The 14,052-nt window shown below is 38.0% G+C and overlaps 1 protein-coding gene across 2 annotated transcripts in view; it reads left to right on the forward strand.

Annotated features, from left to right (window-relative positions):
* ADCY2 (adenylate cyclase 2) overlaps positions 1–14,052 on the forward strand; it is a 226,711-nt gene that overhangs the window by 94,221 nt on the left and 118,438 nt on the right. For both annotated transcript variants that reach the window (XM_054817328.1, XM_054817327.1), the window contains one exon: positions 12,086–12,235. In XM_054817328.1, the coding sequence (XP_054673303.1) occupies positions 12,086–12,235 (150 nt within the window). The remainder of the gene's footprint in view (positions 1–12,085; positions 12,236–14,052) is intronic.

Consider the following 14,052-nt stretch of genomic DNA (forward strand, 5'->3'; position numbering starts at 1 on the left):
GCAATTGCTGGGCACACCCACACTGACAAGGCAGGGCTGAGGTCAAGTCAGTCCACAGGTTGATGTCCAGATCAAGGGTGTCTGTGGATGGGCATAGCTTAACTGGAGACCAGCTTTCCTCTGACATAGCTCAGGCAGGAGCTAAAGGCCCTAGGCTATGCCTGTGGATGTAGGTGGAAGCTCCAGGTGAGGCTGGTAAGGGCTGTTAGGGTTTATGAGTGTGCTCAAGGCCCTGGCACATCCACCACCCTCTCCTCATCCACAGAGCCAGTCATTTCATCACATAAGGTGATCAGGTTGTTCAGGCATGAATTCCCCTTCATAACTCTATGTTGGCTAATCCCAGTCACCTTCTTGTCCTTAGGGTTGGAAATGGCTTCTAGGATTTGCACTATCACCTTCCCAGGGACCAAGGTGGAGTTATCTTCCTTGAAGATAGGAGTGACTTTTGCTTTCTTCCAGTTCTCAAGAACTCCCCTGATCACCATGAGCTTTCAAAGATAATTGAGAGTGGCCTTGTAGTGATATCAGCAAGTTCTCTCAGCTCTTGTGGTTGCATACCATCATATCCTTGAATTGGTCCTTCAACTGGACCTCTACTGAGATCTCTAACAACCTAATGAGAAAATAGTATGCTGGATCTTTTGCATCTGAGACCATCTCCAGGAATTCTGATTTAGTAAAGACAAAGAAAAATCTATTGATCTGGATCGTGTGGTATGCAAATGTGGAGAGAATATAGATGAAAGGACAATTTTTGATGTGGAAATAGCAGATTTCTTTTGGAAAAAACACCATTTTGTTAACAAGAGAGAACCACATTCATCCCTGATATAACATTGCTGATTTTTGTGGTGATGTTGTAGGTAAGACATCGGCTCAGAATGCTTCTCCAGTTTCAGAACTAATGAAATTCCTTTTCTGTGGTAAACTCTTGCTAACAAAGGGAGCACTTCAATTTTACTACATTCTCTCTTTAGGACAAAGTCGGACACTAAAAGACATTTTCATATTATCTGAGAGGCTGTAGCTTCCCAAACCAAAATGAGATGAAAGAAAGAATGTTGAGATTTTGTTGGAGGAAAAAATACTTTTTCCAGGAAGTAATCTTTGGGGCTCTGTAGCAGTGCTTGTACAGTTAGTGTGCACTGCCTTAGTATGTCTTCTGCAAACATTTTTCTGTTACTTGGCAAGCAATAAGTACGTTCAGCACAGTGCTAACTACAGAAAGATCTATACACATTTGTAACTACAGTGGGGATACATCTGCCCTCAGCCACACAGGCAATGTTGGCAGCTCCACAAAACACCAAAAAAAAAAAGCATACAACTGTTTTCTTTGTCAGCCTGTGAAGTAGTTTTGATGAACATTCTTTCGGAGTAGGAACAGAGCAAGAGTAACAAATATTTATTTTCTGTCAAGCATAAATTTATTTTCTATTCATTGATATTTTACTTTGCATCTGGGTCTGCATTTGCCTTGCTAAAGATGGTTGCTTCATGCACAACTTGTGCCTCTGTTAGCAGTAAATCAGGATTCCAGGACTGATTCAGCCTCTCAAACCTTTTTTTCAAGTGCTGCCCAGCTCGCTGTCTCTAATAGCCATTACTCTTGCTGCTGCTTGCTTTTACTGAAGAGTGCCTTGTAAAGGACCACTTTGAAGCAATTCACTGTCCGCCTTTTGTGTTACCTCCGTGGACACTATCTACACTACCTGCGCAGTGCAAATTCAAATATCTTTCTTCTACTGCGGAAGTGGACAAGTGGAGATGGAGAAAGAAGACGAAATCTATAGGAAGACAAAAGAAAGTAACGTTTTTTAATTTATACACAGCTGCAAACCAAAGAAACCCCAGAGCAACCAACTAAAAACTCTAAACAAAGTGACTGAATGAAGGAGCATTAACAAAACCCAGAGCAGGAATTTTTAAGCCTTGACCAGAGGAAGCAAAGTTCCTTACTCATTGCAATCCTTTTCTGGCACTTTAAGCCATTACTCATATGTCCCTCTTATGGTATTTTAAGCAATGAAGTACTGGGGTGTCTTCTACCTGTCCTATTGTGTGACCCTTACACGAGGCTCCCCTCATGCTGGCTTGGGGCCAGCATTTAAAGAGTTCTCCTGTGAGCTGCTGGTCATATTCTTTCTCATGCTTTTGCTTTAAGAAGTCCTGATGGCAGGGGCCAAACCTGTCTGTGCTCTTGCTAAAGCCAGACCTACTGTTGTTGCCCATCCAACTGGCCATTCAGAGACTGGAATTTACCTTGTAAATCCTGCCTGGTCATTTTGCAGTCTTCTGTTACAGTGTCCATAAATATTTGCTATGAAGCCTGTTGTTTGGCATCTCGAGGCAGGCTTGGAACATCTTAATCAGATTTAAGTGTAGAGTAAAAGGGAGAAAACATGCCAGCTTTTGTTAGGATCTGGCAACACATAATGCACTGAATTAGCCACTGTACTAGCCTCCTATGACACTTGTACCCAAATACTAAGTTCTTCAACTTTGTGCATGGATATCTAAGCTGTGTTTGTTTGCAGACTTTCTCAGAAAGCTGCTTGGAGAGAAGTTCTGTGCAGAGTAATAAGCTTGTGCTGGAATGAATTTGGGAGAGATGGAAGAGCTGAGCTTGTGTTGTTCTTCAGCACCCCACTACTGTAGGAATGTCTAACAAGCAATGGGAGTGGGGGAGGAAAGAAGACAGTTTGTGTGCTCTTTTAGAGCCATTGGATAGCTGGTAGTTCCCAGCTGCAATTTTGTCGCTTCCTCAAAGAGGAGAGTAGCTTGAAAACCTTTTTCTGCAGAAGGTGGTGAATAATGAGGTAGCAGAGTTTGCTGATCAGATTGGCATATTCAAAGTAGTGATAATGAGTGCCCATTGTGGAGAGCTGAGAAACATGAACATGTTTAATTGGTGAGTAAAACAGAGCAGGGACTTGTTCTCCATCCCCAGTGCTGAGCATGGCTAGTTTCCATACACTGAAATTCATCTGAGATGAATGTTAAATGGGGAAAAACAGGAAAGGAAAAAATAACTTAATGTGTATGTGGATTTACAGATTTGGGAAACTCATTAAAAGATTGACTTACAGAACTGAAAAGCAAACTAAACCTGCCATTGTATTTGGTGCTGAGAACTGCTTCCCTGAGAAAGCACATTACTATGCAACATGTGGATGCTCCAGCACCCTTCTCTGATTGAGAAGGGGTGGGGTGTGAGAGATACTGCTCCAGGTCTTGTTTAGTGTAGTATTACTTTATATCTTCATGACGTATTGTCAAATTTTTCTAATGGCAAGCTGTACTATTAAAAGGTAGGTTGCAGGGTGAAACTTACTTTGCTGTAAAAGATAATTTGTATTAGCAATTGAAACTAGTTTTAAGTAGGAATTTTCTTTCTTGTATGGGAATATTTTTCTCATAGAGAATAAAAATTGTAGTCATTCCACATAGTAAAAAACCCCACAAGTCAAATGCGCTTCCTACATTGTTCATATTGCTGCTTAGGAGCACCTATGATGTAATTTTTCTTTTAGCTTAGAACTTGCTAGGTTCAAAACAAGCATCTTTTTATAAATACAGGTGGAAGATGAAAAACATTAGAGAAGGGAAATTGTTTCCTTATTTTGTTGCTACATGTACATCAGAATCCATAAAAAGGGAATGTATTTTCGTGTGACTATTTGTACTTTATCCATAGCGTTCCAATACTATTTCAGCCAAATTTGGGAATTAAGTCAGAAAATAGTAAATATAATAACAATATGAATGCAGTCATCTGGAAATTAGAATATTCTTTCCTTCATATTACTGGTAGCTTCTCTTTATATGTAGAAAGGCCTGTCAGTTTTTGCAAAGCACCACGATATATTTCAGTAATAGACTCACAGCTTGTCTTTTCTAAAATACATAGAAATGCAGTATACAAACTGTAAACCAATCTGTAAGAAATGTGTTAAATGCAAAATCTGCTAATAAGGCAGAGCTGTAGGTAACAATAGACAAGATTATCATGGAAATTAAATTATTCCCAGTTTAGTGGATTTGCATTTGTCTTCATGTTAACAGTATTAAACCCATTTGATTTTTAAAATACATTCTTTGGAAGGGAAGACTTTGTCATGTTCACTGCCAGAATTTAATTTTCCCTTCATGCATTGACAACCTAAAACCTACTTCTTGTATGGTCCACAGAATTCGTAGGCTCATTCCTAAAGCAAAACTTCTAGAGAATATTTTGAACCCAAGAAAGAGTAAATTAAAATAAGCAATAAAGATATTTCAAAATCTGTTCAGAAAATGATAATATGGAAATTAAATTTTTACTTTAAATATGACATAAACAGTTTAAAATTGTAATTCAGTTAACATTTGCCTTAGATGCACAGTAATCTAACTATAAAAAAGCTTGTGTAGCTATCTCAGTTCACCTTGTGTCTTGTGCCTGTTGTAGCTGCAATTTTTACTGCTAGAAAGTTGTTCTGCTAATTAGCGATGATCTGTTGTGCTTTATCAGCACTTTTAGAATCCATTTGCTCCACTGAAGTTAATCAGCCAAAGTTAAAACATTTCATCTGTGCAAATGTTTTTTTAAAGTGTTGCAAAATGCCTTTGTATGCAGTTGCACAGATCAGATAGGAGTTTGAAGAACATGTATCTAAAAGTATGTAATTTATATTAGATATCATCTAGTGCCATGGCAGTGAACCAAACCAATCTCCTCTTCCTTGCACGCTCAATCCTTCTTTCAGCAGTTGAGTAACAAAAGGACTTCCAGACAGTCTGTAAGGCCATTTGACAGCCGGGTTATAAAAATACGCAGAGAAACAATTTCTGTGTCCCTCTTCAGTGGAGAAGAAACTGAAGAAATTCCCACATTAAAATCCTTCTCAGAGGGATGGGGGAAGGAGGGCATATATAGATTGGTCTGAAATAGACCTTGGTTCCTGAAGACCATAAGGTAGCAAATGTGAAAATAAACTTTTAAAAAGGGTTCTAGAAAGGGTCAGGCAAACTGTATGTCTGTAAACACAATGTCTTCATGAGGCAAAAACTGAACCTGTAAGAATAGGGAATGGGATAAATGCATCGTATTTTGAAAGAAGGGAAGTTTTTCCTTAAAAATGTCTTGAAGTTGTGTGAAGGCATCAACAAACATATGGATGAGGCTCTTTTAACTGATTTCCAAAAGGCCTTTGAAAGAGTCCTTTGCCCAAGCCTTTTCAGTGAACTTAGTAGTGGGAGGGAATAGTACTCATTCCTATATCAGATACAGGATCTAAAAATGAATCCCAGTCATTTTGGGATAACATTTTAGTTTTTAAGATGGGTGAGAGTATCTGTCGTTTACAGATTCTGCTTCCAAAATTCAAGCCAAACCCAAAGTTACTGTTAGTTTTACCTAAATATATATCTGAATAGGTTTGAATTTTTGTTCGTTTGTTTGTTTCAATTAATGGTATATTCAAATGTGTTTGAGCAGATTTAGTAGTAAAGAAATAAAATGATCCCAGAGGCGCGTGTAAGCACAAGAAGAGCTCTCTCCAGGCAGGAAGGGGAGTGGAGTGGCTGGCTGGTTCCTTCTGAATGAAGAGAATATGAGTTCCCCTCTGGCAAAAAAAAAAAAAAAAATTTTAGATTTAAAATATGAAGAGTCATTAATTAGAGTCAATGATATTGATTATGTGTATTACACAGAAGTGATCTAATGGGACCATAACTCTGATTCTTGTTTCTAGTGTATTTTTCCTGGGTTTGATTCAAGAGCTTACAGTTTATGATCTGTTTTCATCTACACTGGCATATAGATAGGCTCTGCGTATGCACAGAGCTGAATAAAATAAATCCAGTCATTCCACAGAACAGCCTGGAGCGATGAGAAACTTCAATCTGTAATAATGATAAGAAAATCGCATCAAATAACATAGATACTACAGAAAAGGAATATTCTGCTGGTGTCCACAATGCTCTGATTGCAAAAACTACAAAGAGATTTACACATACAAATTAGAAGAGAGTGTCACTACTTCCTGGCTTGTAAAATGACATCAATTCCCCTTCCACAAAGGGACTTTTTACCAAGTTTGTTTTAGCTCTGAAAATGTGGAGAAGTTTGCTCACGTCTGGATAATGAGCAATTAGAACTGGCGGGCTTTTGTTGTTGTTGTTGTTGATTCTCAGTTATTTTGAAAAATCTTAGGTTGTTGGGTGTTTTCGGTGGCTTTCTTAATTGGGTCATTTCTTGCAAAATTGCAATTTGTTTTTCTACTTACCTTTCTGAAAAACATTTTAAATTCTCCTTGTTATAGACAAAGGGTCTGAGGATACTGGAGCTTCCTGTTTCTTCTCTTCATCTGTAGTGTGTTGTTATTGTGGCCTTCATGAGTATTTAAGGATTTAAATACCTTTTACTTTTCATAGTATTAAGTATAATGTTGCAGTCATTTAAAAAAATCATTTTTACTCTTAATTCCTGAGGAAATAAGTCTGCAGTTGCCCGTATTCTGTCTGTCCTTCAACCTGTCATGTTCTGTACTCAAATAACTTTAATTCATGAACTTTTACTATCAGCTCTGAAACAGAAATAGAAACCCAAAAGATTGCTACATTCCTTTATGAAAAACAGGAGCTTTCATGATAGAGACCCCAACTTAGTGATCTCACTAAGACAAATAAAGGAAAAGGCCACTTGTTACACTGTGTAACAGCAGATGGTGGACTGGGCACCACTTGATCAGTTGTTTTAGTGCGATAGCTGTAACAATCTGTGGCCTGTTTGAGGAGTTGGAAGTGTAAGTAAGGACATAAATGGGCAAAAGGATACAAATCCATAGGAATCCAGACTTCATTAATTTTACTACTCCCTAAACTGCTTGGTTTTGAAACAGTGGTTGCCATATGTGCAAACCATCTCCTGTTTTCAATTCTGTCATCCGTCTTGTAACATAGCTATCACATAGCTATAGATATTGTTGGCACTGAACTATATTAAAATGTTGGAACTCTTGACTTTGGACCTCCATAGGTCTGGAAGTGTGAAAGAAAACTAGTCAGCATCATATGACTGGCCAGAGCGCCATAGGCAAGAGTGTTGCATAGAATAGCTGGAGAACCTTCTGAACACATGTACTAAAATAATGGTATTTGGCATAGTACATGGTGACCATGCAAATGACTATTTTACATGGTGGCTAAGATTTTCCCTTTTAAATGCTGCTTTTCAGTTTCTTTAACTGTACCCAGTGGTGTTCTTTCTAGCTGAATTTTGTCTGAGTCTAAAGCTGTACAGTTCCAAAGAAGTACAGACTTGTTCCCTAGCTTGACTAGTCATACCACAAACCATCAAATGAAAGATCAAATGGGGAGAGAGACTATTCATCTTTGCAGAGCTAAAGAATTTGCACCTTGGCAGTGACACAAGAATTCTTTTTTCTCCCATTAATTTCCATGCAGATGTTATAAATTACAGCCTTTCTTGCCCACCCCTCAGCTTCCATTTCCTCAACTTTGTTATCCAGAAGAAAAGTGGAATTTAACTACTAAAAAAGTTATTAATTGTTTGTGTTGGGGGGGGGGATGGTGGTAAAAATTCTGTTAATGCAAGAATTGCAGGAAGGATCTATGCAATATCTAAGAGGAAAGAAATGTGACAAAATAACTCATAAACTGGAGGCTTTCCACATAGGGAAACTCTGTAGAAAACCCGGATTTTTATATTCAGTATTTGAACATCAGTTACTAAAATATTTAATAAATCATTTATGCTTTAGTTCAGATTCAGCAGCCTATATTATAATTCTTTTATTTTTAAATAGCATAGTTCTTTCTTGTATACATATACCTTTGTAGGCAGCTTTCATCAGTTGAACTAGGAAGATGCACCATTACTGTGTAATCTATATAATACACTACATTTTTTTTGAGCAACTCAGTGAACTTTAGTACTCTCTTGAGAAATTAGTCATAGCTACTTAACTGTGTCTTCATTTGCCTTTAAATACAGTGTATTTTGATAGTTAAGCACTAGACATCAGATTACTTTATATTCACCGATACTGAAAAATACATGTGCTTGAATGTGAAATTCAATTTAGAAAATGCCCCATTGCCTGGAAGTACATACAATTTTCTGTAGGTCAAAAGAGATGGGAGAGAGATCAGGCATGATAATGTTCCTGAAGTGATTGGAGGTACAAGCTTGTACTTGGAGTACCCAGAGTTACTTCCCAATGGTATCTTGGTGTTCCTTGCATTAATTGTTGACTCATGTTTAGATCACCTTCTGTAGACATTGAATTTATTCATTGATTGAGCAGAAACTTCACCACAGTGTACATTTAATGGATATATCTTAAAGGATGCAGATGGCCCAGGAGATGGACTTACCTCTCCACTGACTGTAGAGAGAGAGATTAGAACTTGTGCTGTGTGACTCAGTGTTTCCATATGGTGAATTGAGTGGAAGCTTACTGGAGTTTATGTATATTATGATTTTTTAATTTTATTTTTTTTCATACAGTGTCTGTTTGTAAAGGAGAGGAGCTAGTTTCATGCAACACTGTCTTTGAAGTCACCCGGGTCTTTTTCTGCTGTTGAGTTACCACCGTTAGTTATACCCTTTTCCACAGCTCAGGCTTGTCCTCCTTGGCAGAAGCCTTTACCATGTTGTGTAGTCTATTCAGGTGCCCCTTAATTCCCTTTAGAGAGGTTCTTGGCTACAGTTTTATCTGCACAGTTGATCAGAGCTCTTGCAGCAAGATACAGAGTTTCTTACCAGAAGATCCGCCACATCTTCTCTTATTATCCAACATTTGTCTGGGGTGGGGAGGAAGGCAGGGATAGGGAGGAAAAAACAGGAGGAAAAGAGAAAGAGCTGTGGAGTCCTAGCCTAGAGAAATGACAAGGTAGAAGACTGGTCTGACTCAGGATTTCATTCCAACTGCTTTGGTCCAGGTAGGATTCACAGCATGGGGTCTTCTGAGAGCAGGTGCCTGAACAGGAGGAACTTTTTGATAAGATTGCATACTGATAAAAGTACTTGCTTAGGAAGTGGGAAGCTCGGTTAACTTTTTTGGACCAAGGAAAACTTTGAACCTGTTCCTTCTAGGAGAATGCCTTTGAGACTTTAGAGCGAACCTGGGATGGAGCTCATCTCCAGCTTATATGTTGAAATTGGAGCGCAGTTCAGAAGAAAATGCAAGACTTAGGAGAAGAGAGATACTCAGCAAGAACTATTTATGTTGTTTGTTTTGTTTAGTAATGTTAATTGCATTTTCCATTGAACAGTCTATTGACAATATGTTTTTCACTCAATAACTCTTCAGTGACAAATGCAGAAATATTCACTCAAGCCAGATTACATACAGGCAAAAAATCTGTTGGTCTGAATTAGAAACCAGTTCATCCATTTCTTGGAATTTTTTTCTACATTAATACCTTGGTGACACATTTCTGAATGAACTCCATGCTAGCCAAAAGAATTAACGATGTTTTGAACACAGTTTCTATCTACATATTCACTTATACCCTTACGTGTTATATCTACACTAAGTATGGCAATGGCTGAGATATCTGAGTTGTCTTTGAACAGCCTAATTCAGGTACTGGAAGCCAGAACAGAGCTTCATGTGGGCTGAATTACCCCATTGAGAATCTGAAAAGCCTGGTTAATTAGCTTCCTTGCCTGTCAGTCACTTGTTTCCATCTATTTTCTCACTTCAGCTAGTTCAGTCATAAAACTGTAATCTGTTTTTCTATGGCTGTGGAGATGATACTCATAATTTACTCCTCCATCTACCTATCACAGTATACTTTTTTATTTTGATTGGTTATATATCTGAAGTTTTGTTTTAAATAATCTATAACTTTATGAAGCTGGACAGTACATTTAGTAAGTTTGTGTGTGGCTTTTCAACAATGATCTGTACATAGAGATGATGGCAGCACACTGGTGATTTCAATTCAAATCAGTGTTCATTTTATTACTAAACCTTCCCACTGGATATCTGAGAATTTTCTACGCCCCGCAATCTTTATTTCAAAGCATTTGTTCTCATTTCATAATTTCATTTAAAAAATCAGCAGTGACTGCCACTTGGAACATCCTACCCCTGCAGTGTAATCTCTCGCACAAGATCTTTGTTTACTAATCCATGTCTGCTACCACGTCTGGTACCATCACCATGCCGTGACGCTGGTGGCATCAGAGCAGAATCAAGCAGTTGTGATTTACAAAGAAATATAAAAGTATTTTGAGTTCAAATGTTTTTCTGTACACTATCACCTCTCATGTTTTTTTAAATTATTGACTGTTGTGAAAACGTTTCATTTAAAATATTTCTCATCCCTCTACTTCATAAAAGAGGTTCTTTGGAGAAAGGGAGAAATATAGATTTTTGTCCCTGTTTTTACATTTATGTATTTTAGAAAATTTTAAGAACTCAGATATTGCTTTTAGAAACATTGTAATGCCATGATCTTAAACTTCTAGGGAAAGAAAGAAAAATTTTATCAAATTGAAAACACTGATCCTTTTGTGGCAAAGGCGTATACTTCCTGCTTTTAGTTTTGTGGAACCATGAGAGGTGAGATGTCAGACAAGTCACAGATAGAAAAACAGGTATTGCCTGTAATGATGTTACAATTTGTGAGGAAAATAAAAGCATTTCTTTAAAACTCCCATTTTAAAGTGTGTATTTATAAAAGGAACATTAAAACTCCATGTATTCTTTTGTGAATAAAATGTAATCCTCAAGGAGATGGATTTCTGTTAATACAATTATGTTAATGTTAATACAATTTCTCTCTTTTCTCTGAAGCACTGTAGCATGCTGTCCGACTTGGTTTCTGACATCTCTGGCTCTTTCCCTGCTATCAGTCCATAAAGGATTGCCTGGTACATAAGTACACCAAAACCAACCATGAATGATCACTGGGGAAATCTATCATAAACCTCATGATTAGATTAACTTTGGAAAGTTAATGGAATTATAGCCTCCTTTCTTCCTCCTTCCCTTACAGACCATGAGCGCTATGACATCGTGTAGTACTTGTAATCCAGGCTGTATGATACACTAGGGCCTTACAGATAGAGACCCGCTCTGATCAGATTGCAGCTGTATCTCAACTTCAGTTCCCTTTTAATATTATCTTTTTTTTTTTTAATTCAGAATTGGTTTCCTTACTCTACTGTGTTTCTTCTGCTCTGAGTGAGCTAGGATGGGTAAATGTGTCTCTTTTTGCAGCAATAAATTGGGGACAGTTGAAAGTGCTAGCATCACCACACAGTATTCTGTTCTTTTTGAAATTCAAGCACAGGAAAGGCCTGCCTCTCTCTCTACTTTCTCTGAAATGTCCCAGACAATTAATAAATAAAACTGGATTCTTTAAGCGAACTTATTTCTCACGTTTATGTGCTGTGTACACTGAGTATCTGATGCTGTAAGTTTGACTCAAAATTTTATAGATTGTTTTCTGGTTTAGACAAATGCAGAGTTTTGGTAGTAGTGAGAGGTATATTCCAGTAGAGAGATGTCAGATCTCACTACTTAAACATTGCTTACCATCACCAAGGTTGGTATTTATAGCCAACTGACAGCGGTGAGTCAGGCTGAGATAAAATGCAGGTCAGGCTGCTGATGTAGGTAAATCTTTTCACCCGTTAATCATATGGCACTGCAAAAGAAAATGTCTTGCCAAAAGACCATGGCAATAGCATGGCTTCTGATGTTATTAGAGCCATACCTATTGTTTTACATCAGTAGATCGTGATCCCACCTAATTAATACTCAGCAGTGGATGTATAACGAGCTGAATTTCTTTTTCAGAAAACACATACCTCATTGAATAGGCAAACATGTTGTTCATTAGCTTTCTTATTTAATCCTAAATGAAAATGGTATTATTGCTTGGGATTTTGCCACTAATTGTGAAGGCTTTTGGGAAGGTGAACCTTTGCTAGAAATCAAACGCAAGCAAAATACATAACTGCAGCAATCTTTAATTTCAGGTTAGGATTATGTTCTGTTATTTTATTTATGTAATTCCCTGACAGTTCTTTTTTTTTTTTTTTTTTTAACTCCCCCAGATATTGGCAAACGTAATCATTTTTATCTGTGGAAACTTGGCAGGAGCATACCACAAACACCTCATGGAACTTGCACTGCAGCAGACGTATCAGGACACGTGCAACTGCATCAAATCCCGTATCAAGTTAGAATTTGAGAAGAGGCAACAGGTAAATTCACACCCATGTCTGGATCTGTTTTCCTGTTTTCACACTATGTCCCTATTCAGCACTGTATAATTCAATTCACTAATGCAAAACCACTGAATTACTGAAAGTTACTTAACGAAATATGCAGTCTTTTGAACAGGGTTGTGCACAATTTACTTCTGAATATAAGAAGGTATTGTAATTGTTTGTGTTGCCAAATACATGTTTTCTTTCATTTGTTCTGTGAAAATATTTTATGGTAAAGAAAGTTGAAAATGCTATATAGATTGTGTTTGCATTCTCTTTTGTTCCCCTCATTGAATGAGCTGTGAGATGCTCACGTGCACTTTGGGAATCGTCAGTTCTTCATGCCCAAGACCAACACTGCAAAATCACTGCAAGAAGATATTACTGCACTGTTTTTGAAAAATATTTGAAACTACAATCTGATTAATCATGTGATACAGTTCTAGGGGTCAGGTATGTTAAGAGGAGCTAGGGGAATTGCATAATGAGACTATCTGTCATTTATTGCAGCAGCTGAATAAAAGGCTTCTCTGATTGCTTTATATAGTTCTTTTTCTCTTTGCAAGTTCTGTACAGTGCCTATCATCCTGACAGATAGGTGCTTCATTTAAGAGAATTTGAAATACAAATTAGTTCATCAAGTAGTAAAGAAGATAGGTGTATTTTGCTTTGAAGGTCACCAGACTCAAACTTCCATGAACTGTTGAGGGTCAGAGAATAAAGCCTTCACTGACACATTTCTGTTGTCACAAAAAGTGCATGGAGATGTACACCTCGTATACCCCACCTGACCTTAACTGTCATGTCTGTCTCACAAATACCTGCAGCCATTTTAAATGAAGGTTTTCAAGATCCATCACCAACACTTTCTTTTGCAGAAAAGGCAAATGGAGAGTCCATACCAGGACTTTAATAGGTGATGTGTGTTCAGAGGGCTAGCCTTATTCTGCTGGGCACTTGAGTTGCATACTGGCTGAAGATGCTGCAAAACATTTAAGGTAGTCTTAAAGAGAACGTTTTACAGTAAAGACAGACTTTGATGGTTAGACGCAAAATCTACATAAGGTACTATTGCAGGAGAGATTGTGTAAGAGCAGTAATTTATAAGTTTCCACCTCTGCCTCCATGAGCTGCGTGCAGTGAATCAGTAGGCTTTATAACTGATAGTACACAATGCACATTTTACTCTCTGTTGAGAATATGGGCGAGAGTATCTCCACATTAGTTCCAGTGAGACAGCTTATGAGTGCAGAGCAAGCAATGCCAGGTATCTGGGAGCAGCACCACTCCAGACTGGGCAGTCCTCCAGTGATGTGGGGCTGATGTGATGGCTTCTAGGCTCTTTGTGACTGTAGAAGATGGTTAACACTGTTCCCTGTGCTTATGCCTCAGCTGCCAGAAGGATGTATGCAGACCATAGTCAAACAGCACAATTCACAGCAGACATCAAGGTCTCCCTTATTCAGGAGAGACGTGAGCTCTTAGCTTCCTGAGCACAGTTGTAAGGGCCCAAGTTTCTACCGCTGGTTGCTTTTTCCTGTAGGCAGAATCAGGAGGATGTGTTAGTGGACACTGTGAGTAGATGAACTCAAAGGGGTAAGGATGCTGCTTGTAGAAGTCAATAGTTAGAACAGACATAGTGCTAGCTGGTGGTTTCTGTAAATGTCTATTATTTGCTAAACACTATTAATTTCTATGGAAATATGTAAGTAAGTAGTTTTGGTTTCCTGGCACTTCTGAAGGTCTTGCAAAAATGGTTGAGAATCTGACAATGGAGAGAAGCAAAAATATCTGGAATTCTGTGCCAGATG

The sequence above is a fragment of the Grus americana genome, chromosome 2 (genome assembly GCF_028858705.1).
Source record: "Grus americana isolate bGruAme1 chromosome 2, bGruAme1.mat, whole genome shotgun sequence".
Lineage (NCBI taxonomy): Eukaryota > Metazoa > Chordata > Aves > Gruiformes > Gruidae > Grus > Grus americana.